The sequence below is a fragment of the Mustelus asterias genome, chromosome 3 (assembly GCF_964213995.1).
Source record: "Mustelus asterias chromosome 3, sMusAst1.hap1.1, whole genome shotgun sequence".
Taxonomy (NCBI): Eukaryota; Metazoa; Chordata; class Chondrichthyes; order Carcharhiniformes; family Triakidae; genus Mustelus; species Mustelus asterias.
The window spans coordinates 56247720-56272057 of NC_135803.1; the positions used below are offsets into that span (position 1 = coordinate 56247720).

Here is a 24338-nt window from a genome sequence, read left to right on the forward strand (position 1 = left end):
AGCGATTGTAAACCATACCAATGGGTCTGAATATTCACAGTAAGTAATCTCACAACACCAGGTTAAAGTTCACCAGGTTTATTTGGCAGCACGAGCTTTCGGAGCGGGTGAGTGAAGAGTTCGATTCACAAACAGGGCATATATAGACACAAATTCAATTACAAGATAATGATTGGAATGTGAGTCTTAACAGATAATCAAGTCTTTACAGGTACAGACAATGTGAGTGGAGAGAGGGTTAAGCACAGGTTAAAGAGGTGTGAATTGTCTCTAGCCCGGACAGTTAGTGAGATTTTGCAAACCCAGGCAAGTCGTGGGGGTTACAGATAGTGTGACATGAACCCAAGATCCCGGTTAAGGCCGTCCTCATGTGTGCAGAATGTGGCTATCAGTTCTGCTCAGCGATTCTGCGTTGTCATGTGTCTGATAGCCAGATTCCACACACATGAGGACGGCCTCAACTGGGATCTTGGGTTCATGTCACACTATCTGTAACCCCCACGACTTGCCTGGGTTTGCAAAATCTCACTAACTGTCCAGGCTAGAGACAATTCACACCTCTTTAACCTGTGCTTAACCCTCTCTCCACTCACATTGTCTGTACCTGTAAAGACTTGATTATCTGTTAAGACTCACATTCCAATCATTATCTTGTAATTGAGTTCGTGTCTATATATGCCCTGTTTGTGAACCGAACTCTTCACTTATCTGATGAAGGGGCAACGCTCTGAAAGCTCGTGCTACCAAATAAACCTGTTGGACTTTAGCTTGGTGTTGTGAGACTTCTTACTATACCTACCCCAGTCCAACGCCGGCAACTCCACATTTTGAATATTCGGTAAGGGGGGGATCATCTAGCAGGGATGGGGAGGGGGCACAGTAAGCATATTAAAATGTATTTAAGTGAGGTCCCCAACCTTTCTGTGCATAAATATCGTTACTTTACCACCGTAGGGTGTGGAAAATCAGAAAACGTGATCTCGCCAGCGAGAATCGTGTTTTCTGATTCTTGCAGGATATTCCGCCGATGTCACCATTCCCTCTGATGACGGACGAAGGCTGAAGTTCAGTCCAGCAATTTGTACAGAAAACATTATCTAGTTTTAATATTTCCCTATTGACATATTTTCTAAGCTTTAATTCCTGCCAAGCCCCACACAAAACAAATAGTTTCAAATATAGACAAAAAAGACAAAAATGCCAATAATGCCATGAAGTTACCTTTTAATTCCTTTAGTGGAGTTCTCTCTTCGCTGTAAGAAAATTGAAGAATAGTTACAGGTCAGTTTTGACTCATGTAGCTAAAGATTTAAGATATTTCCGTTATCTTTAACCAGAGAGTGGAACAGTTTAGCTTTCATAACAGAAGCAATGCTAAAAATAAACTAAAACCATTCCAAATACAAAACTGTACATAATATTTATGCTTTATACTATCACAGAACAGAAAAGTGCAAACTTTCAATCACTCAGTAGTACAGAAAATTGTTCATATGAAAATGCAAACTTACTATAAGGCCCTCATTTTAATCCTCCCTACAACTCACCATCTCCTCCATTAAAACCTATAATATTAACTCTATGATATTAACCCTATAATATTAACAGCCAACACAGAAATGTATTAAATTGCTGCTGCGTGGCTTACTTTTCCAACAAATCACGTATGTAACTAAAACTTTGGCCGGAATTTTATCGGCACGCCCACCCCGATTCCAGGGGTGGGGGACGCTCGGGGAACAGCATTCTCCATTGGCCTCAGGCAGGATCGTGCAAACCTCGGGCGGACATGTCGGTAAAATTCGCCCTTTGACTAAATTTGTGATTCCGATTAGCTAAGACCCAGAATAAAGAAAGGAATACACCACAACAAATTACTGTCATTGCTGTAAAAATGGGACATGTTGCTGATGCCTTACTTCTTGCACTCATTAGGACAAATGCAAGAATGCCAAATTTCAAAAAACCACAACAGATTACACTACAGGAGAAAAGGGAGATGATTGGTCGTTAAGTTGACTCTGATTGGCTGTGGTGTTGCCTTGGAGGAAACATTGGTGAACTATAGGCTCCCTAAGCACCTGGGTGATTCAAAAAGGCTCAAGGTTTAAACACATTCCTTTGTTTGCAAAGAATGGGTCCCTGCGTATTAATATATTTCACTTCTAGCAAGTGTAAATGAGCCACATTTTGAGCTTGCCTATTAGTGCACTCATGATTGTTCAGAAAGTGCTGCCCAGTAGCTGAATCATGTCCAACAGTATAAGTTAATTTGGGGTTTTGTAAGCACATGTTTGTTGAGTACAATCTGCACTCTGCCTTTTAGGAATAACTGAAAAAAAACATGCTGGTTGTTTCAATCAGCCAACTGCTGGGATGTATGGTCTGCGTTACTGGCATCGCACCAGCACTGAAATCCATACATGACATGCTCTATTGTGTGATAAACAGAATATCTTTTTGGATTGACAGCAGTCTCCTGATGGTGGAAAATACCGCTTACATAGCCACTGCATTGTAGCAGTGTGAGACAACTTGCTTAACCTGTCGTTCAAATTTTAGAGATGTTTTGCCTGCTTTCCAGCACAATCTGAGGTTTTAGGATTTAAAATAATTGGTGAAGCCTGAAACATGGCTCGTGTACACTTGCTAAAAGCAGCATACATTCCTAAACAGGGACCCGTTCTCTGTTTTGAATTCCCAGTAGCATAAGGAACCAGTAGTTCCCAGTTGCTTTCTCCATGGCAATGCCTTGACCAATCAGAGTTGACTTGCCAACCAATCAGCACCCTTTCCTCCTCAGTACAAATTGTTTTGATTGTTTGAAATTTGGCATTCTTGTGTTTGTCCTGATGAATGCAAGATGAAAAGCTTTAGCAACAAGTCTCTTTTTTCAACAATATTCGAGTTCTGTCCTACCAAATTAGTGTCATTTACAAGAGAATGAAACAGCAAAGTGACACACAGTGAAAATAACAATTCCACGTTGAGGCTGGGGTCTGAAAACATGGAGCAGCAATTTCTTTCTATAAAGACAAATAAAAAGCAAGCAGCCAATAATTATATTAATATCAAGCAATATAATGATAGAATTTACTTCATTAAATGACTCAAGTCAGTCTGTTAACATGGCCAATGAGAGGATCATTCCTTGTCATAAGAAGAAAGGTATTATGATTTTGTCCATATCAGTAAAAGAAACACAAACTGGAGTAGATAACTTGCCTGTAATGTACATTAATTATTTAATAAAGATATGTTTAACAATAGTAATGACAATAGCTAAGCAGTGACTAAGTGCTTTGCTAATAAAAACCCAGAAATTTGGCTGTACAGCACACATTTTTCATAACTGATTTTCTAAGCTCCCAAGATGGTTCACAGGGAGCATGTACAGGCCAGAAGAGCATGACTTGCCATATTAGAAACAGCGGGTCCACCGGTTAGAGGAACTCATATCGGGTACATTTAAAGGACAGAAGCGTTTATTCAAATTAGGGTACAGTATTCTTGCAAGACCTGTTTTTGACTGCCACAGCAGGCCCGATTTTACCATTGCGTTGCGCCCGTTTTCGGGAGCGAAAATGTGGTAAAGTCGGGCGTGAGGCCATTAACGCGATCTGCGCCCGCATCCACGCAGATGGCCACTTTACCGAGACCCTGGAATGGCCGCGATCCGATTCGCGCCCGAAACGGGCGCAGCGGCGATTTAAATGCATTTGCATGCATTTAAATTGAATTAATGAACTGCCCGCCCAACATTATCAGCATTTCCCCCTTTACCATCGCGTTCACCAATCCGGAATCGCGCCGAAATGGACATGCTAAATAAAAGTCTGTTCCGGATGCTCCAGCTGCTGAAGAGGTGAGTTCAGAGCTTCCAACGGCCCTCTGACTCAGATCGGTGGGGGGGGGGGGGGGGCGGAGGGAAGGGGGAGGCGGACCAGCTCATTCTCTGGTGAGGGGGGGGAGGGAGAAGGGAGGCCCGATTGTTGTCTGGTTGGAGGGGGAGGAGGAAGGAGGAGGCGGGTCAGATGCACCTCTGGTGGAGGGAAGGGGGGAGTAAGGCCAGATCATTCTCGGGGGCTGGGGGGCAGGGGGTGGGGGGAGAGTAAGGCCAAATCGTTCTCTGGGGGTGGGGGGGTGGGGAGTGTGGCCAGATCATTCTTGGGTGGGGGGGGTGGAGGGAGGCGGGTAAGATGTATCTCTCGTGGGGGTGGGTGAGGCCCGATCGCTCACTGGTGGCGGGGTGGGAGGGGGTGAGAGGCCAGATGGATCTCTGGTGGGAGGGGGTGAGGGGGGGCAAGGGGGGTCTGCTGCCACTCTGCGGTGAGATCGGTGGGGGGAAGGGGGCAGGGGGTCGCAATCGGTCTGGGTAGTGGGGGGGGCTGGATAAGGGGGACAGTGATGTCTGTGGGGGCCATTGCTCCTGCTTTTCGCTCCCGGTCTTTTTGCGGCTCGGGAGCAAGCTAACACATGCGCGCTATTTCAAATTTTTTTCTCTAATTGCGCATGCGCAGTTCAGAGCTCCGATCGTTTCAAGCACGATAAGCCCCGCCCACAGCACGATTCAAACCCGTGTTTTTTTTCAGGTTGAGTGCATATGGGGGCACCTGAAAGCAGATTTCCAAGTTGGATCTGGATCTGATCTGAATCGCGCCCAGATTCAGCACTTAGAATGAAAATGGTAAAATCGGGCCCAGCATGTACTCGACAGATACTGAACCGACACAACACAATATGGCTCTCACAAGCATGAATGGTCCTATGCTCATCTAAAGCCCTCCCAGCTACCGCTTGTACTATCTCCACATTCAGCACTCCAACCCCTTTAATCTCTGCTACCACCTAGTCCAATTGTCCATCCTTCCTTCCCCGCCCACTGACCTGTCTTCACTTACCTGAGACATCACAGTAGCTCAACCGTCAAACTTTAGCTGGCTCAAAAAGCTGGAACTCCCTCCCTATCAGCACTGTGCTTCTTTTGGGTTAACCAGATACTTAACAGCAATGTGAGTAATCCTACAACACATGGATTGCTGTAGTGCAAGAAGGCAGCACACCACCACCTTCTCAAGGACAATTGGGGAAGGGCAATAAATGTGCCCAAGCCAGCGACCTATTCAGCAGCCTTTAATCTCAGCCTATCAAAAAGGTGTTGGATTCAGGTCATAGAGATATTTTTTTGAGGATAGTTGGCATGACAAGTCACAAATTTGATGTCAGCTCACTTCCAGTGAAGTTAATCAATACACTTCTATTGCCTCTCAATCCTTCATGATGTCAATTTGGAGATCATTCTTGAACTCTGATCTCACTTCACCCTCACACAGTTAGCACTGCTGCACTCACACATCTCACAGTTTGCACACACAGCCAACCGTTCAACAATGAATGGCATATCACTCAAACACATTGCACCACTGGCACGCTTTCCTCTCTCTTGCAGGACGAGGCAGTGGCACTGATTTGGCACAAGTTGGGAATGGAAGAGCTGGCACTGTCATTAATTACAGTGGGCATGACTGATGTCATGGCCAACAGTGGGCTGAAAGCATGGAGGATAATAATATGTCCCAACCTAACCCACCATCTACCACTCCACATTCCTCCTTTCCCGCAATCTCTCATAAGTTCATAAACATAGGAGCAGAATTAGTCCATTCAGCCCATTGAGTCCGCTCCGCCATTCGATCATGGCCGATATGCACCTCATCCCCATTTTCCTGCCTTCTTCCCATAACCCTTCAACCCATTACCAATTAAAAATCTGTCTAACTCCTCCTTAAATTTACTCACGGTCCCAACATCCACCGCATTCTACAGGTTCACAACCGTTTAGAAGTAGTTTCTCCTCAACTCTGTTATAAATTTGCTACCCCTTATCCTAAGGCTATGATTTCTCATCCTAGAATGCCCCACCAGCAGAAGCACCCGCTCCACGTCTACTTTATCCATACCTTTTATCATCTTGTACTGCTCAATTTGATCTCCCCTCATTCTTTTAAGTTCCAGAGAGTATAGGCCTAAACTGTTCAATCACTCTTCATACGACAAACCCCTCATCTCTGGAATCAATCTAGTGAACCTCCTCTGAACTGCCTCCAATGCCACTACATCTTTCCTCAAATAAGGGGACCAAAACTGTGCAATACTCCAGGTGCGGCCTCTCCTGAGTTACAAGCTGCAGATTCTGTAAGCATTTACCTCTTACATTCCCCTCTATCTCTCACCCCAACCTTACCCTATGTCTATACCCTTCAGATATCCAAGAGCTACCAGTGATGTGAAATGTGAGAAGAGTGGGGCATTGATGACGAAGAAACATTTGATCCATGTACGGAATGGAGGCATAATCTGCACGTGGTAGCCACTGGACATTAATGGCCTGCAAGCCAGGGAAGTGGGAAAGGATGGTACAGTTGCCAGCTCAGCAGGGGGTGAGGTTTCACATGGGTTCAGCTGCAGGGGACTCAAGGCTTCAACGTTGCAGCCATTGAAAAAGGCTGATGGGAACATGCACAGCTTTGCAGACTTCCCATAAAAAATGGTCAAGAAGAACGGAAGAGTCTAGCACCAACTTGATGCAGGACTTTGTGCAGAGCTTGGAACCTATCCTTTCCAGTGTGGAAACCCTGGCCAACTCCAAATAAATCATCTGATGGTCAATGTCTCAGCTTCCATTGCAACACAACAAGCCACCCAATGTCTGACTGTTGCTCTGAAAACTCGGACTGAAATCATGATACCTCGGCTTGTTGCCATGCAAGTCACTGCTGCCAGTATGACTGGATATCAGCTGTCAGGGCGGCTCTCAGGGTCTCACAGCAGAATATTAAGGTTGCTGAGTCAGCCTAGGAGACTAGCAGTGGCTCCATGGGGCACAAACCTGCCGTCCACTCTCAGCGTTCATTCCTCTAACACTGTCATACTGCCGGCCAAAAAGTGTAGTAACTATTAGACCCATGACTGGGAAGACGGTTTGTCCAGAATCCTTGTCATCACAACCAAGGGCTTTTGCATTTACCGCACCACTTCCTTTTAACTTTGCTAACTTGCAAACCACCACGCACTTGTGCAAATTCAAACAGAGCTAATAGAAATCAATCAGCAAATTAACTAAAGGTGGTTGATGATCTCTGGCTGGTTGGAGGGGAGGGGAGGATTCTTTCTGCTGCTGAATGTGTGCTCAACAAGAACAGTAACTGAAGAGGTGATGTTATGCTGGCATCAAGTCAGCATTATACGTTGGTTGATGTTACGATCAGCCTGCCCTGCATACTTCCAGCATGTGCTCAACGAGACTGAACTTCCCTAAAATGGGGTTCAGAGTGGGCCATGCTGGAGGTGTGTGCTCACGTGACATAAATGCTACTTTGGTGGAAAGATGGCAATTGCAGCATTAAAACTAATCCACAGTCATTTTTTCCTATTTGCAGTCAAACCTTTTCCACTGATGAGTCCAGTGTGGGCAGCACGGTGGCACAGTGGTTAGCACTGTTGCCTCACAGTGCCAGGGACTCGGGTTCAATTCCCAGCTTGGGTCACTGTCTGTGTGGAGTTTGCACGTTCTCCCTGTGTCTGCGTGGGTTTCCTCCCACAGTCCAAAGATGTGCAGGTTAGGTGAATTGGCCATGCTAAATTCTCCTTCAGTGTACCCGAACAGGCACCAGAATGTGGCGACTAGGGGATTTTCACAATAACTTCATTGCAGTGTTGATGTTAGCCTACTTGTGAAAATAAATAAACTTGACTTTATAAGGGAGTATAACCGTAAAATCTCGGCCAGGCTATCCAAGTGAAAAGTAAGGAAACACTACTTCTTAAAATGGTGGTACAGGTGGACCTGTCTCCCATCAAAAGCAGTAGAAATTAGCTCAATTAATATTCTAAATTAGGTGATTGATTTTTGTTCATCTAGGATATTAGTGGCGGCACAATGCTGCCTCACAGTGCCAGGGACCCGGGTTCAATTCCGGCGTCGGGTGATTTTGTGGAGTTTGCACATTCTCCCCGTGTCTGCGTAGGTTTCCTCCGAGTGCTCTGGTTTCCTCCCACACTCCAAAGATGTGCCGGTTAGATGGATTGGCCATGCTAAATTGCTCCTTAGTCTCAGGGGATTAGAAGGGTAAATACTTGGGGTTACGGGGAGAGGGCCTGGGTGGGATTGAGGTCAGTGCAAACTTGATGGACCGAATGGCCTTCTTCCGCACTGTAGGGATTCTACGGTGCTATATTAAGGTGTTAGAATTCACGTCATTAACACACTTATGCAATTCATAAAGTTTAGATTATTAAATTGTACTGTACATAGTATTGCATAGCTGTACATAGCTTAGTGACGAAAAGTCCTAATTAGTATGTATCAGTGGGGTAATTCATGAATTTTGGATTATTTTGTTAAGGAAGTTTTGAGGTTAGCATCCATTTAACTACCAAATACTGTAATGTAGCTTTAAGAAAGAATATGCAGAGGGAACCAAGGTTATAGCCAGGTGACATTCGCATCTTTGAGGTTTTGCATGTCTAGCTTAACAGTAAACGTAAGTTAAAGCTACAAAACTGATTGGTCAGAAGAATGATCTGAGGACATTTGCCAGCAGAGACATTTGCTAGGAAGTTAGAATTTACGTAGGACATTGCCCATCTGGGTATTTGCCACAGGGCTGAGTGGAAGATGTAAGAATCCAGTATTAAGCTTAGTTAGTGACTGAAGTAATTGCCACAGGTTGAAATTTGCTGCAAGAACACAGTATTAAGAATCAGTGGATCTAGCTTAGACAGGATTTCCAGGGCTAAAGTAATTGCCTTAAGAGACAGAGGGAGCAAGTGTGTAGCTTCAGCTGTTAAGATAGACTGGGAAGTTGTGAGTTGCAAAAAAGATCCACTCGAGTTGAAGTCTAAAAACTGCAAGTACATCTGTTGGAGTTGACTAAGCTAAAATTTCAAAAGATATAATGGGTGGAATTCTCCAGCCATTCACGCCAGCGGGATTCTCTGATCGCGCTGCAGTGAACGGAGGTTTGGCTGAGAGCCAAATTCTCCATCTTTGTCGGCAATGATGTTGAGACGTAAATGGCCAGAGAATTCTGGCCCATGAGTCAAAAGACCAAGTTCAAGGAAGTGAGAAAAGAAGATCCCAGAAGTCGCAGGACCCAAGGGAAATGCAGACCAACATGTGTTAAATTGGTGTATCATGCCATGCCTCAATGGATAAAATGTTAAGTATCAACTTTTATTGTCCAATAAACATTGTTAGTTTGCATTCTAAATTAATGATTGTCCTTTTTGACAATAGGACTATTCTTTGACAAAAATATTCTTACTGTGGGCTTTAGTATAAAGTCCAAATGCCTACAAAGGAATAGAGAGTCAAGGTGGATAATGGGAGCTTGGATACAAGTCAACAATTATCTTATTGAATGGTAGAACAAGCTTGAGGGACTGAATGACCTACTCCTGTTCCTATGTAGCTGCTCAAAATATATACAAGTTAAATTTATTGGGAGAATTAGATTAACAAGACACCAGAAGTACTCGTACTTTTTTTTAAAAGACACAAAGTCACACCAGTCTACAAGAAAGTATTTTCCTCAAAGCTGTTTTCTGTTCACACAGGGTTTGTTTTGTATGCATCCATAAATAGCCTGTGGTATCTGGTGAGGACGATAATGTTTTATCTTTGATTCGGGAAGTCCTCTGTTGCTTTCAATTCCACTGGGACTTAGTGCTTTAGAAATATCGCACATCTGCAGCCTGTTTATACTCTAAAACAATTCACTGTTCCACAGTCAACCAGGGGTTACATATCTGAAACTGCTGAAAGGCTGAATCAGCAAAAAGACTTTTAAAGAACTGAAAATATTGGCAACCTAAACAAAACAGAAAATGTTCAAAATGCAGAGCAGGAGCAACTGGGGACGACTGTGGGCAGACTTGCTGTCTCTGAGATTTTGTACAGAGATGGAGAGGGAGGTTTCACGGGTGGAAATAAAAGGCTGTTCCACAGTCAGCCAGCAGCTTTTGCTTTTTTTCAGGTGTGAACACTTTACACCTTGCTCAGAGTAACTCTTGACTTGCTCATCATGTCCCCTCGCCATTCCCGTGTTAACCAAGTCAGCCATCCAGAAACTGAGAGAGATGCCATTTGATCAATGTTACAGCTCAGTGAAATGGGGAGAAGAGAAACTAGGAGTAGAGTGGATTCCTTCCTGTAAAAACTGCAATTCTGTGGAGAGCAGGCAGTGAACTTTACGGTGTGGGGGTTTTGATCATGGTAGAAAGCTTTTCTGTAGCTTAAAGTACTAGTTGCCGACTAAGTCAGTTTTAGTTTGTTTGGTGCAGTAAAAGTCTTAAAAGTTAAAATTGTGTTATGCAATTCATTTAAGTCGATCACTGGGAATTCAAGTGTCTTTTTAAAAGTTAATCAGACTCTACGCTGATTGAAAAAATAGGTAGAAGGAACAGCAAATTGCTTAATCTAAAAGTGGAGAATAGTTGGATACAAAATGTCATCTTAGTGGACATTAAAAAAAATCCAGAAAATCTTTGGCTAAAGGCCCACATAAGCGTAGATGCAAGAAGAACTGAAAAATTGGAAAGAAAAAGTAGAAAACGTGAAGATGCAGCAGACCAGAAGTATAAACACTGGAAGCACACAATAGATCCAACAGCCTTAACGGGAAAAAGAGAAAGAGGCCATTTCCTGTTTTTTGTTCAAATGCATTTTCTCACTGGAACGACTGAGGTTGAGGGGCGACCTGATAGAAGTCTACAAGATTATGAGGGGCATGGACAGAGTGGATAGTCAGAAGCTTTTTCCCACGGTGGAAGAGTCAATTACTGGGGGCATAGGTTTAAGGTGCGAGGGGCAATGTTTAAAGGAGATGTACGAGGCAAGATGGTGGGTGCCTGGCATTCGCTGCCGGGGGAGGTAGTGGAAGCAGATACAATACTGACTTTTAAAGGGCATCTGGACAAATACACGAATAGAGGGATATGGTCCCCGGAAGGGTAGGGGGTTTTAGTTCAGTCGGGCAGCATGGTCGGTGCAGGCTAGGAGGGCCAAAGGGCCTGTTCCTGTGCTATAATTTTCTTTGTTCTAGCAAAGCAGAAGCCCAAAGGTAATAGAGATAATAAAGTAAAGAAAGGATTCTTTCTGCTTCATTTTGGACCGCCTGAACAGTTCTGGTTCCGTTTCCCCCCTTATTTGTGTGCAGTGCTCAAGGAGTAAAATAGATTTCATACTGATGTGTCACGCATTTACATGATCTTTGTGTAACAAATCTCTCTCTAATGTGTTGAAATGGCTTATCACCTTTGTAAATGTTAAGGCTGTATTTGCTCTTGATTTAATGGCAATAATAAAGTATATATTACTGAGCAAGAGCTAGGATAGGCTTTTCTTTTATTACTTATCATATTAAGTCATAGCCAAGTAAAAGGCTTTGTTAGGGACTGTTGATCACTTGAAAAAAAGTGATGCACATGCTATGAAGCACTTCTTTTTGTAGAACAATGAAAAGACATTTAGTAAATCTTTTCAACCTAGATTTCCATGGGTTGGTTTTCTCAGGTTCTGACAGCACTCAAGAGGGGTGGCTTACTGGAAGAAAGGTGCAGCAGTCACTTAGATCTCCTGACCTCCCTCCACCCCGTCTCCTGACAGTCGGATACCGACATGCTCCCCAAAAATATGCTACAGGACCTCTCAGAAGTTCCAATGCCATGCCTCCATGGGGATTGCCCAGGAAGTTTAAACTTCTGATGGCAATTTATTTCTTCCCTGAAACTCTCTGAAACAATCTTTGAGATAGAGTCAGAAATTTTGGATAGTTCCAACTTACTTACCAAGATAGTTACCCAGAAAATGATAGACAGATTAAAATCTAACCCAACTTCTGGACAACTATATAACTGACCCCCCAATCACTCACATTGACCCCTCTCGACTTCCCGAATCCTTCCTTGAATATCCCCCAACCCTACAACTCACCCCCCGATCTGATCTGACTAGCTCCTTGCTCAAAGCACACTTTCGACCCTCTGTGACCCCAAATTGACCCCGTGACATGACTTTCCCCCAATCCAACCTGACTATCCCCTATCACGCAACTACCCCCTGACCCCCCTCTGACTCCCCTAAACTGGTCTGACTAGCCTCCACCACCCAACTGCCCTCTCAACCCTCCGACTCACCGTGACCCAACCTGACTAGCTCCCAAGACCTGACTACCTCTGAGCCCCCAACCCAACTTAACCTGACCTCACCACCCCACCCAGATACCATTCTATCTCCTTGCCTTATCCGTCCTACTTAATTACCCATCATACCCACTTATCCATTGTACTCCTTTACCCACCCTATCCCCTTACCCAGCCTACCCATTTACCTACCCTCCCCTTATCCACCCTACTCCCTTACCCATCGTACCCCCTTACCCACCCAACCCAGTTATCCATCCTAGTCCCTACCCACCCTATCCCCTCGCCCAGCCTACCCATTTACCTATCCTACTCCTTATCCATCCTACTCCCTTACCCATCGTACCCCCTTATCCATCTGACCCACTAACCTACCATATCCCTTATCCACCCTATTCCCTTACCCATCATACCCCCTTATCCACCTGACCTGCTAACCTATCGTACCCTCTGGCCCACCCTATCTCCTTACCTACCCTAGCCCCTTACCCACTTACTCATCCTACCCCCTTAACCACCAAATCTACTTACCCATTGTTCCCCATACCCACCCTGGTCCCTCACCCACTTACCTTACCCACCCTACTCCATTATTCATTTACCTTCTCTCTGTAACTTTTCAAAGAAGCTTTGGGTTATTTAAACTCTTAGCAGGATACAGCCGCAAATGTCATACAAAGGGGTCGTGGTTTCTGTGTGGATTCTCTCAGCTACTCCCTCTGAGGTTTTCTGCCCCAGGTGAGTTCTGCAGGATCCTCTCCCTCAGATGATTGCCCAGGAAAATCAGAAGATGGTAAGTGTATATTTTTTTCTCTAATCAGGGTCAGAATCAGGGGTTCTAACCCTGAATGGAAGATTTGGGCCTTGTGATGAATTGAAATAATGTCTGCACTGAATCCTGTGCATCTGGAAAGTTCAGGAAGTGAATTGTGGAGGATGAACACACGTTTTTCCTCCCAATATCAGATCTCCTTCATTGAGGAAGAGAGTGTGTAGCACCTGCTTCATGGAAAGGCGAGAGTGTCTTTTTCTTTCCTTTGACAAAATTAAGTCAGCGCATGGGTGGGAAGGCTTAGCAGGAGAAAGCCAAGTCTGAGGTGTTGACAACATACTGCCGAGGACATCACTTCAGTACAGTATTAAAAATTCAATAGTCTGACCTGAGGAGGAAATGTAGAAGAGGAGCACTAATTTATCGCTCTAAGATTGGGTGTAGATAGCATTGACTCATGCTTGAACCACATTCTCTGACATGGGTACTGCAAACAAGCCTCCATCCACACCTCCCACATCATCAGGTAGCACTGTGAGGAATTTACAACCTTTACTCAGCTTGCCCACCCCGACCAGGAAAGGCATCTTGCACAGCATTCTTTCCCTGGCATTTCTGAAGCTGACAATGAAATACAGGGGGGGAAATATTAAGCCCAAATGTTTGTCAAGGATGGACTTGGTGCATTTATTACTGCGGGAGAAGCCTACACAAAATAAGGAGCAGAGTTTGGCATCACTGCAAAAAAACCCACAAGCTTATTGTTAGTGACAAAGGCCACTAACGATAATTATAGCGGGGAAACTAGAGCTGGAGAAGCAGGAAGAATACCCTCCGTTTATTTGTGTGCCTCTGCCCTCTTGTTGAAAGTCCAGGATCCAAAGTGGCATCATTGCAAGAAAAGAAAGTGAAGCAATCATTCTGCTCGTGTCTTTGCAGCTTTACTGGACCTCTCCCCCACTAGAAATTCAGGAATCTCAGTACCTACACCATCGTGTCTCCTGAACTTCCACCTCATGTCCATCCACCTCAGGAGATTTAAAAACCATGTCCAGCGAAACATAGCATCTGGTTTTCAACATGGCCTGTTTTTACAACAAAGCAATTGGAGCAAAAGGACAAAGAGGAGGACATCCCTAGTTGGAATGTTTGCCTCCTCAGCACTTCTCCTAGATCCCCATCAAGCAATATAAATCCAAGTCTGCAGGCTCTGCATTCAAACAGATAATCTGCAATGCCACAGTGTTGCAGGTTTTGGTGCATGAGGCCAAAAAATTGTGTGATTTCAAGAAGAAATTAGATATAGTTCTTGGGGCTAAAGGGATTATGGGAAAGTGCAATCAGGATATTGAATTTGATGATCATAATGAATGGCAGAGCAGATTTAAAGGGCCAAATGGCATATTCCTGCTTCTATTTTCAATGTTTCTATGTCTGCAGCACATTCTGACACATACAGCAATTAAAATAAACTTCAGATGATCAATGATAAATGGGCCACTTCTCATACTAATCAGTGTGCATGGTAGCACGGAGACAATGAATCATAAAACAGTTATGACCAGGGGTGGATTTATAATGAAACTCAACCTGCCCTGGCACCTGGTCCCAAAAGGCTCTCTGACTGGTGTCTCTCACAGCCAATCAGGTACAGACGAAGATTACAAACCTGGCCACAATTGAAAAATTAATCACTATTCTCTACAAAGGATCGTGAACAAAGCCCAGTCCATCACGCAAACCAGCCTCCCATCCATTGACTCTTGTTTACACTTCCCGCTGCCTCGGCAAAGCAGCCAGCATAATTAAGGAAAAGACGCACCGTGGACATTCTCTCTTCCACCTTCTTCCATCAGGAAAAAGATACAAAAGTCTGAGGACATGTACCAACCGACTCAAGAACAGCTTCTTCCCTGCTGCCATCAGACTTTTGAATGAACCTACCTCATATTAGGTTGATCTTTCTCCGCACCCTAGCTATGACTGTAACACTACATTCTGCACTCCTTTCATTCTCCATGAACGGTATGCTTTATCTGCATAGCGCACAAGAAACAATACTTTTCACTGTATGTTAATACATGTGACAATAATAAATCAAATCAAATCCATGGGGTGAGGATATGCAGCCTTTCCCACCCCTACCAGCAATGAGCTGCTGCCTCTAATTATAGATCACCTTGTCCTGCAAGAGAGGGGGCAATTTGTCAGTGAGTGTGGTGCAATGTAGTTGCGCCTGCCACAGTTGAATAGCTGCCCATGCATACAAGCTGTGAGATGTGGGAGTGGAGCTTGCAACAGTGTTAAATGTGTGAGGGTGAAGTGAGGTTATGAATGTTAGGTGTGAAACAAAGACAAAAGATGTTGGAGAAACTTAGCAGGTCTGACAGCATCTGCGGAGAGAGAATAGAGTCAACATTTCGAAACGTTGGCTCTATTCTCTCTCCGCAGATGCTGTCAGACCTGCCGAGTTTTTTCAGCATTTTCTGTTTTTGTTTCAGATTCAGTATTTTGACTTTATCTTAATGTTAGGTATGAGTTGTACTTGGTATTTTGATGAATGGAACTGTGTGTGAGGCTAATGGTTCATTTGTAAGGATATGACATGTGAAGATGCATTTACAGAACTTGATCACACATGTGAGGCCATTAACTCTTATTGGACAGCATCCAGGTCCTCAAGGCAAGATTGCTGGCATCAACTGTGATGGTTCTTAATGCCTTGATAGGATCTGGAGGGCCTTCTGTCCCCTCAGGGAAGAGGACGTCTCCTCGTGCATATCACCTGCACCAAGGCCACCAGTATGGCTTCAGAAAATCATGGTGCACAATCTCTGGCCTGTTGCACAATTCCCCCTCCTCTTTCTGCTCAGAGACTCTTATAACCAGATGCAATACCTGCTGCAGATAGATTACACCTCTCCTTTTGAAGGTGCTTTGAAGGTCCAGCTTTAAGTGGTGCAAGGTTCTCCCAGGCATTGGGATCCTCATTGATCCATGAAGCCAGTCAGTAGTACACTTAATGCTGGGTTGCATGCTTCTAACATTGTGTTATTAGCTGGTAGCAGAAAGTTGGCATACTGCCTGTGTCACTACAAATGGAGACAGGTTAATTATGCATGGATTTCTCCACACCCTTTTTCAACCTAATCCAATCTTTCCTCCTTTATATTTTTTGCTCTACTTCCACCAGTGAATTGAGAATGCTTGTTCACACATGAGGTATTTTTTGAAATATTTGAACTCTTCAGTGTAACTATCATGCCTGAGTTTCGAATTAACTTGCCCTAGATTACACTCTGGCTCAGCAACAAAGAAACTGTAATCATAACCTCAGCCCATTATGATTTGTGTCACGTTATCAGCAGGATAATAATGAATTGTACAAATGTTATGCAGGTAGCATAATAGCTGGCCTTGTATCGATTCACCAGATTGACCCTTTTGGATATGGCCATTCCATGCACTGCCTGGGTGAAGGGTGACCTGAGATGCATTAGACCCAATTGCACCCACAGGCGTCCGGGAAAATCTAACAGCTGACTAGCCATAAATGGGAAGGAGTTCATTGAAGAAATCGAAGAACTGTCTCATCAACTATAAGGCCATCCATCTTCGCTCACCCTGGGCCACTGCAGGTGGGAGCCAAAATCAAGTGAAACCACTTTTTATCTGACTTTCCTTATGGGTTAACACAGAGATAATGGTCATCAGTTTCAATACCTAGCAACAGCACCAAGAATTTGCATTCATATAGCCCCTTCAAAATAGAAAAACACCCCAAGGCACTTCATAGTGAGACACAAGGACAATGGGCTATGGACCAAAGAGGGGGAGGTGAGAGGAAAAACATCTCCAAGAACTTCACATGAGCCCATCACACAAAAATCAAGAAGCAATTTTTAGAATGAATGACTAGAAGCTTGGGCAAAGCAGTAGCAGCATCTTAGGAGGAGGCAGAGGTTAAGGAAGGGAATTCCAGAATTCAGGGCTAAACAGCTTCCACCATGGGACGAGATATGAGTGGAAGATGTATAAAAATGCAGAGTTAGAGGAATGCAGAATTCTTGAAGGATTGTAGGACTGGAGGAGGCTAGAGAAGTAGAGAGGAATAATGGCCTTCTTCTGCACTGTAGAGTTCCTATGATTCTATAATAGAGGGATTTAAATACAAGGATAAGACTTTAAAATTGAGAAAATTGGTGTTGCGAGTCAATGTAGGTAAGCAAGCACACGGGTGATGAATGAGTGAGAACTGGGAGGGTTAGAAAATGGGCAGCAGAATGTTGGATAAACTCAAATTTATACAGCCAAACAGTAAAATGCAACTTAGATTAGACCAGGCTTAAACTGTAAACTGAAAGGATGCAGCTGATTTGAGAGCACCTAGAGACATGAAGGAGGTTTTATGGCACAGTGGGTAGCATCCCTGCCTCTGGGCCAGAAACTCAGGGTGGGATTTTATGATCTCGCTCATCCTGAAACTGCAAAATCCCACCCGTGTTCAATGAACTTTTCCATGGTCCGCACCTCACCCGCTCACATTCCCGTGGCAGGAGGGATGATAAAATTCCGGCCTCAGGATTCAATCCCTCTCCAGGACTTGATGGCTAAGGAAGGTGTGTTCATAATGTGGCCAACAGGTTGAAATCCTTCCAACACATGCCAATGTCAGGTGGTATGAGTGGGAGAGATTCTTAGTCAGCCATGTGATAGGAAAAAGCCTCTCCCATCATTATCCATAGATCCAGATTACAACATGTTGGTAGAAGTTCATATTGCCTCAGCAGCTTGGACTCTGCCAGATTGCTGGTGTAGATCAGATTGCCAACAGCATTCTGGCTCGGATGGATTCAGAAACTGTCTCTATGCTCTACCCACGCTGGAGATCACAGCATTATAAGTTGGATTTGCCTTTGCTTAGGGAGCTGAAGAAGAAGAGTTTTGCAAGACAAATGGTGCAGAATGAGTTAATCTATTAATGCTCCAAACTAAACTCTAACAGTTGTACAAGCGGGAACAAGTTCAAACCAGGAAAAGGCAAAGTCAGAACTGCTAACAGGAATTTCCTCTTCGCATAAACAACAATTAACCCTTGGAGTAGCAAGACAGAGGCAAAAATCCTGCAATTGAGAAAAAATGAGTTTGAGAATTTCCTGGAGTGCGCACTCCAAGCGGAGGTCACCCTGCAGCTACAGAGAGTTACAGGGTAGGTGGTGGGTGGCCATTTGGCAGGGCGGGAAGAAGAAAGCATTACGGGAATCCTTTAGCAGTGTAGCATTCTCAAACTGGTTTTCAGCGCAGTACTGAATACGATAAAGGTGACAACACCTCAAGGGCGGGGAGTGTAGTATGGAGCACCGCCATGGACCATGGAGTAAGAGACTGCGCAGGGGCACATAGAAAAGTGTAGAAATGCCGAGATCGTAAGGCATCCACTAAACAGGGGAGTAGGCAGGCAGGCCTGTCTGCAACCACCACAGGGACAGAAACCTTGGGGAAGGGGAACAGCCAGAGGTCCTGGTTCATGCTGGAACTAATGACACATATAGGAAAAATACAGAATTTTAGGAATTAGAGAGGAAGTTAAAGAGTTGGACCTCAAAGGTAGTAATCGCTGGATTACTTCTAATGCCATGTGTCAATGATAATAGGAACTCTAAGAGAAGAGAAATGGTACAGGTGGGAGAGTTTTAGATTCCTGGGGCACTGGGACCAGTTCTAGAGCAGGAGAGACTTGTATAAGATGGGTTGGTTACCACTCAATCGGCCTGGACTAACCTTCTTGCAAGGAAATGAACTAATGCTTTGGGAAAGGGTTTAAACCAATTTAGTAAATGGGTAGCAAAACCAGGATGATGCAGTAAAAAGGAGATTAAAGGGGAGGAATGGTAGAGAAAAACATAATTAGATTGAAAAGTAGTTCAGAAATTGGTGGGATTAGACAAGGGAGAAATGCGATACAGGTTGAGGTGGCTTTGCAGTGCACGTACTTGAATGCCTCAAGTGTAGTAAATAAGATCAGTGAGCTGCAGAAAGTAGTCACATGAGACCATGATGTAATGGCAATAATAGAGACTTGGCTCAGGAAGAGAAAACTGGAAACATAATATTCCTTGCTGCAATGTATTCAGGAAAGATAAGGAAGGTAAAAAAGACGGTCGAGCAATATTGATCAAATACACTGTTACAGCACAGAAAAGCATGATGAATTTAATTGGTTAGCATTGACAAACGACTGATCAGCTGCCAGGTATATAGTATCAGACCAAATAATAAAATGCAAATAAAGACCCAAATGTGCAGACAAATTTCAGAAAGAGGCAAGAACGTGGGGATAATGGGGAACTTCAATTGTCTGAATAGAGACTGGGAAATTAACTGTGCAAAAGGCAAAGGGGAGGAATTCCTGAAATATGTACAAGATAACGTTCTTGACCAGCATGCTCCAGTCCAATGAGAAAGGGACCTGTGGTGGGTTCAATCTGGGGAACAAAATGGAGGATGTGTCAGTGGAACAGCACTTGAGAAAGAGTAATAGTTCCATAAAATCTGTGAACCTAATGATTTAAGTACCTTCTCATTGGCTATTTTTACCCCAGACAATTTCTCTATAACTGCCCCTTTACAATAACTTTGGCTGCATTCTCTTCTTTAGTGAAGACAAATGTACGGTTAATCTCTCAATCTCAAAATGAGGGTCTTGGTTGCTAATCGCTTCACCCTTCCTTTGATTACTCTTACTGTTTATAAAAAACTTTTTGGTTCCCTTTTATGTTATCGACCAGTCTATTTTCATATCCTCGCTTTGCATCTCTTATTCCCTTTTTCAGTTGTCCGCGGTATTTGTGATTTGATTTATTACTGTCACATGTATTAGTATACACTGAAAAGTATTGTTTCTTGCACGCTATACAGATATTATATTCCCCATTATCCCCAAGTTCTTGCCTCTTTCTGAAATTTGTCTGCACGTTTGTGTCTTTATCTGCATTTCATTATTTGGTCTGATACTATATACCTGGCAGCTGATCAGCTGTTTGTCAATGCTAACCAATTAAATTCATCATGCTTTTCTGTGCTGTGACAGTGTATTTGATCAATACTGCTCGACCCTCTTTTTTACCTTAAATCATTAGGTTCACAGATTTTATGGAAAAGGATAAGGAAAAATAAAATGTGAAAATATTCCGTTGCAAGAGAGCTAATTTCAGTGAGTTCAAAGTGGATTTAGTCCAGGTGAATCAGAATCAAAAATTGGCCAGTAAATCAGCGTCATGATAGGTCTTCAAAGAAGAGATAGTTTGGTACTGACTTGACGCATTCACATGAGGTGGAAAGGAAAGGCATCCAATGCCAGAACTCCTTGGATGACTAAAGATACAGGCTGAAAATTTCAGCTGTTGATGCCCCACCACTGCTGCCTGGAAGGAGGGAGAATTTGGCACTCAGCCAAATCTCTGTTCACTACAGTGGGACCAGGGAATCCTGCTGGCTTGAATGGCCAGAAAATTCCAGACATTGAGATCAAAATGAAAGACAAAAGGTGGTTTAATTTTTGTGTTCTGAAAGCCGAAAAAGTCTGAGGTCACGTACCAATCGACTCAAGAACAGCTTCTTCCCTGCTGCCATCAGACTTTGAATGGACTTACCTTGCATTAAGTTGATCTTTCTCTACACCCTAGCCATGACTGTAACACTACATTCTACACCCTCTCCTTTCCTTCTCTATGAATGGTATGCTCTTTCTGTATAGCGTGCAAGAAACACGCTTTTCAGTGTATACTAATACATGTGACAGTAATAACCCAAATCACAAATACCGCAGTCAACTGAAAAAGGGAATAAGAGATGCAAAGCGAGGATATGAAAATAGACTGGTCGATAACATAAAAGGGAACCAAAAAGTTTTTTATAAACAGTAAGAGTAATCAAAGGAAGGGTGGAGCGATTAGCAACCAAGACCCTCATTTTGAGATTGAGATATTAACTGTACATTTGTCTTCACTAAAGAAGAGAATGCAGCCAAAGTTATTGTAAAGGAGCAGTTATAGAGAAATTGTCTGGGGTAAAAATAGCCAATGAGAAGGTACTTAAATAGTAAGCAGTGCCCAAAGTCGAAAAATCATCCAGTCTGGATTTGACCCTAGTTTCCACCTTAAGAAAGTAAGGGGAAAAGTTACAAGGCTCTGGCTACAATCTTCCAATCCTCATTATATATGATTTGATTTGATTTATTATTGTCACATCTATTAACATACAGTGAAAAGTATTGTTTCTTGTGCGCTATACAAACAAAGCATACCGTTCATAGAGATAGAAACGAGAGAGTGCAGAATGTAATGTTACAGTCACAACTAGGGTGTAGAGAAAGATCAATGCAAGGTATGATTTAATGCAAGGTAAGTCCATTCAAAAGTCTGACAGCAGCAGGGAAGAAGCTGTTCTTGAGTCGGTTGGTACGTGACCTCAGACTTTTGTATCTTTTTCCCGACAGAAGAAGGTGGAAGAGAGAATGTCTGGGTGCGTGGAGTCCTTAATTATGCTGGCTGCTTTGCCGAGGCAGCGGGGGAAGTGTACATAGAGCGAATGGATGGGAGACTGGTTTGCGTGATGGGTTGGGCTACTTTTAAAAACTAAATGCCCCACAGAAATATGTAAAGAGTATTTATATACTTGTAACATATTTATGAATTGTTTTATATAGATACTATAAAACAAAATGAGAGTTGACTACCCTCAAAATATTGCATTAAACACTAATTCTGAACTGGCATGGCAAATTCAGGAAATGTCACCAATTTTAAAGGAGGTACACAAACAGAGACCTGGGATATATATACACAAGACTCTGAGAGAGGAAGGACAAGTTGAAAAGGCTATTAAGAAAGGCAGAAAGATTTATTGGATTTACAAAAGGAGTTTAAAAGCAAGGAAGTTACGCGAAACCTTGACAAATCACTGATTAGACCCTGGCTGGGCACGTAGTCAACTTTTCACACTTTAGGAAGGATGTCAAGGCCTTGGACAGGATACAGAGGAAATTTACTGGAGGGATAACGGTGATGAAAAACCTCAGTTATAAGGAAAGACCAAAGAAATTAGGTTATTCTCCTAAGAGAAGATGAAGGAGCGGTTTGAGAGAGGTGCTCAAAATATTGAAGGATAGTGATAAGGAAGATGAGGAGAAAGTGTTTCCAGTGGCAGAAGTAACCAGAGGACAGAGAGTTACAGTTAGTGACTGAAGAACGAGAGATGACATGAGGAAAAGAAGTTGTTACTGCCTGGGATAGACTGCCTGGTTGAGCGATGGAAAAAAGATTCAATAACTGGAATTGGATAAATACATGAAAGGGAAACATCTTCTGGGTTATGGGGAAACAGCAGGAGAGTGGGACGACGATAAAGCTTATATAGAGTCAGCATAGGCATGATGGGCCATATGGCTTCCTTCTGTGATGTATCATTCGACAATCTGTGACTAACTAGTGATCGCTGGATAAAGATTGTTTTGTTGTTAAACAATGGGAAAATGAGAAGTACCTGGAACCTCTCATACTCAAGACAAACATTCTGTCAATGTCATTATATTAACAGGTGCGACATGTCAACAATACTGCAGCATTATTCTCCAACCCACTTTCCCTATGAGTCATAGATTCACTGCAGCACAGAAGGCCCATTGGGTCCTGCCAGCTCTCTGTAGAGTCACTCACAGTCCCTCACTTTATCTTTTCTGAGAGCGACTGCCCCACTGGAAGAGTGGGATTGCACTTCGGAAGTGACCGTCCTTCCTTATCTGTGCCTAACGTGTGAAAGAGATTGATTTGCTGCTAATTGCTAAGTGAGGAAAGCTACTGATACCACCTAAAGTTTAACTACTGTGGAGAATGCCGCTGCCCCTACCCCAAAGTCATGTTGCTGTTGCAGCTGCTTCTGCTCAAACTTGCTCACATGACCAAGACACTGAGCTGTTTCAGTAACACAGAATCCATACAACTCATGAAAACAACTACAAAAGGACATGCTCATAAGCCAATTCCTTTCAAATTCCTGAAATGCAAACTTACAAAAGACTGTTTCATCTATGAAACCTAGGATTCTAAGTGGTGCACAAAGCATTGAAAACCAATGCTGTGCCACTCCATTTGCATAATTTTGACTTTTCACCATTCATGAGGCAAATATGTAGCAAAAGCATCAAGATGAAATTTCAGCCGTTTTCCAATCCAATGCCATGTCCACATAAAACATGAAACAAAGGGCTCGATTTTACCAATCGGAGCCTAAGAGTGGGATCCGGGCGTAATATGAATCCGAGCCCGGAATCCTCTTTGCAGCGCGCCCATACGCGTTTTGCCGGCTCCGGCCGGATGCGCGCTGTCGGCGGTGCCCGGGCACGAAATACAAAACAGCAGAGAGAGCAGAGAGGGGGGGACGGGGGGACGGGACGGATGGACTTGGGAGAATCTTGCAAACTGCAAATAATGTAGCATCCTCTTTGTGCTGTCTAATTATCTATGAGAAAGGTAATTAAACTACAGTGTCCGAGTGAGCAAGTAGTGACCTGTATAATACATTTGTGGTCTGTAACTGGATTGTTGATGCTGAAATGTTCAGAGACCTGTGGTGAACTTGGCAGAATTGTCCCCGTGGTGGAACATGGTTGGAAATAAGATTCAAGGAGATTACTACATCTGGGAAACCAACCATAGTGAAAAGAAGCTTGTATTGGCAACTCTTCTCTCACATTCCATGGCAGACGTGCCCCTACTTTTGAATGTGACTTGCATGGGCAACATTGGGTGCAGCTACTCTGCCTCTGGAGCAGCCTTGGATCCTTTGTCATCTTGTTTTCATCTGAACATTGCACAGAATTAGAGGAATCCCCTTTGGAAGATAATGTCAAAGTTATAATCGCAGGAACTAAAAACCTGACAGTCAAAAATCTGGGATAATATTCCAGAACATGGATGGAGGGATATACATTTTGAAATATTATCCCAGATTTTTGACTGTCAGGTCCCCCCACCCCCCACTCCTCCTCCCCTCCCTCCTCCCCCCCTCCTCCTCATCTCTCCCTCCTCCCCTCCTGCTTCCCCCTCCACCCCCATCCGTCCCCCTCCCCTCCTGCTTCCCCCTCCACCCCCATCCCTCCTCCCACCCCCCTCCGTCCCCCTCCCTCCCCCTCCCCCCTTCCCCCCTCTCTCCCCCCCACCCCCGTCCCTCCCCCCTTCCCCCCTCTCTCCCCCCCACCCCCGTCCCTCCCCCCTCCCTCCCCCCACCCCTCCCACCCCCTCCCCCCCCCACACTCACAGAGACGCCACGGACCCGGGACAGCGGAATGGCCGCGACTCAAGAC

The 24338-nt window shown here is 44.0% G+C and overlaps 1 protein-coding gene across 1 annotated transcript in view; it reads right to left on the reverse strand.

Annotated features, from left to right (window-relative positions):
• Window positions 1–24338, reverse strand: part of LOC144483974 (uncharacterized) — a 94235-nt gene that overhangs the window by 53307 nt on the left and 16590 nt on the right. Inside the window, exon 2 of the mRNA XM_078202553.1 lies at window positions 1222–1253. Coding sequence (XP_078058679.1) covers window positions 1222–1253 — 32 coding nt within the window. The remainder of the gene's footprint in view (window positions 1–1221; window positions 1254–24338) is intronic.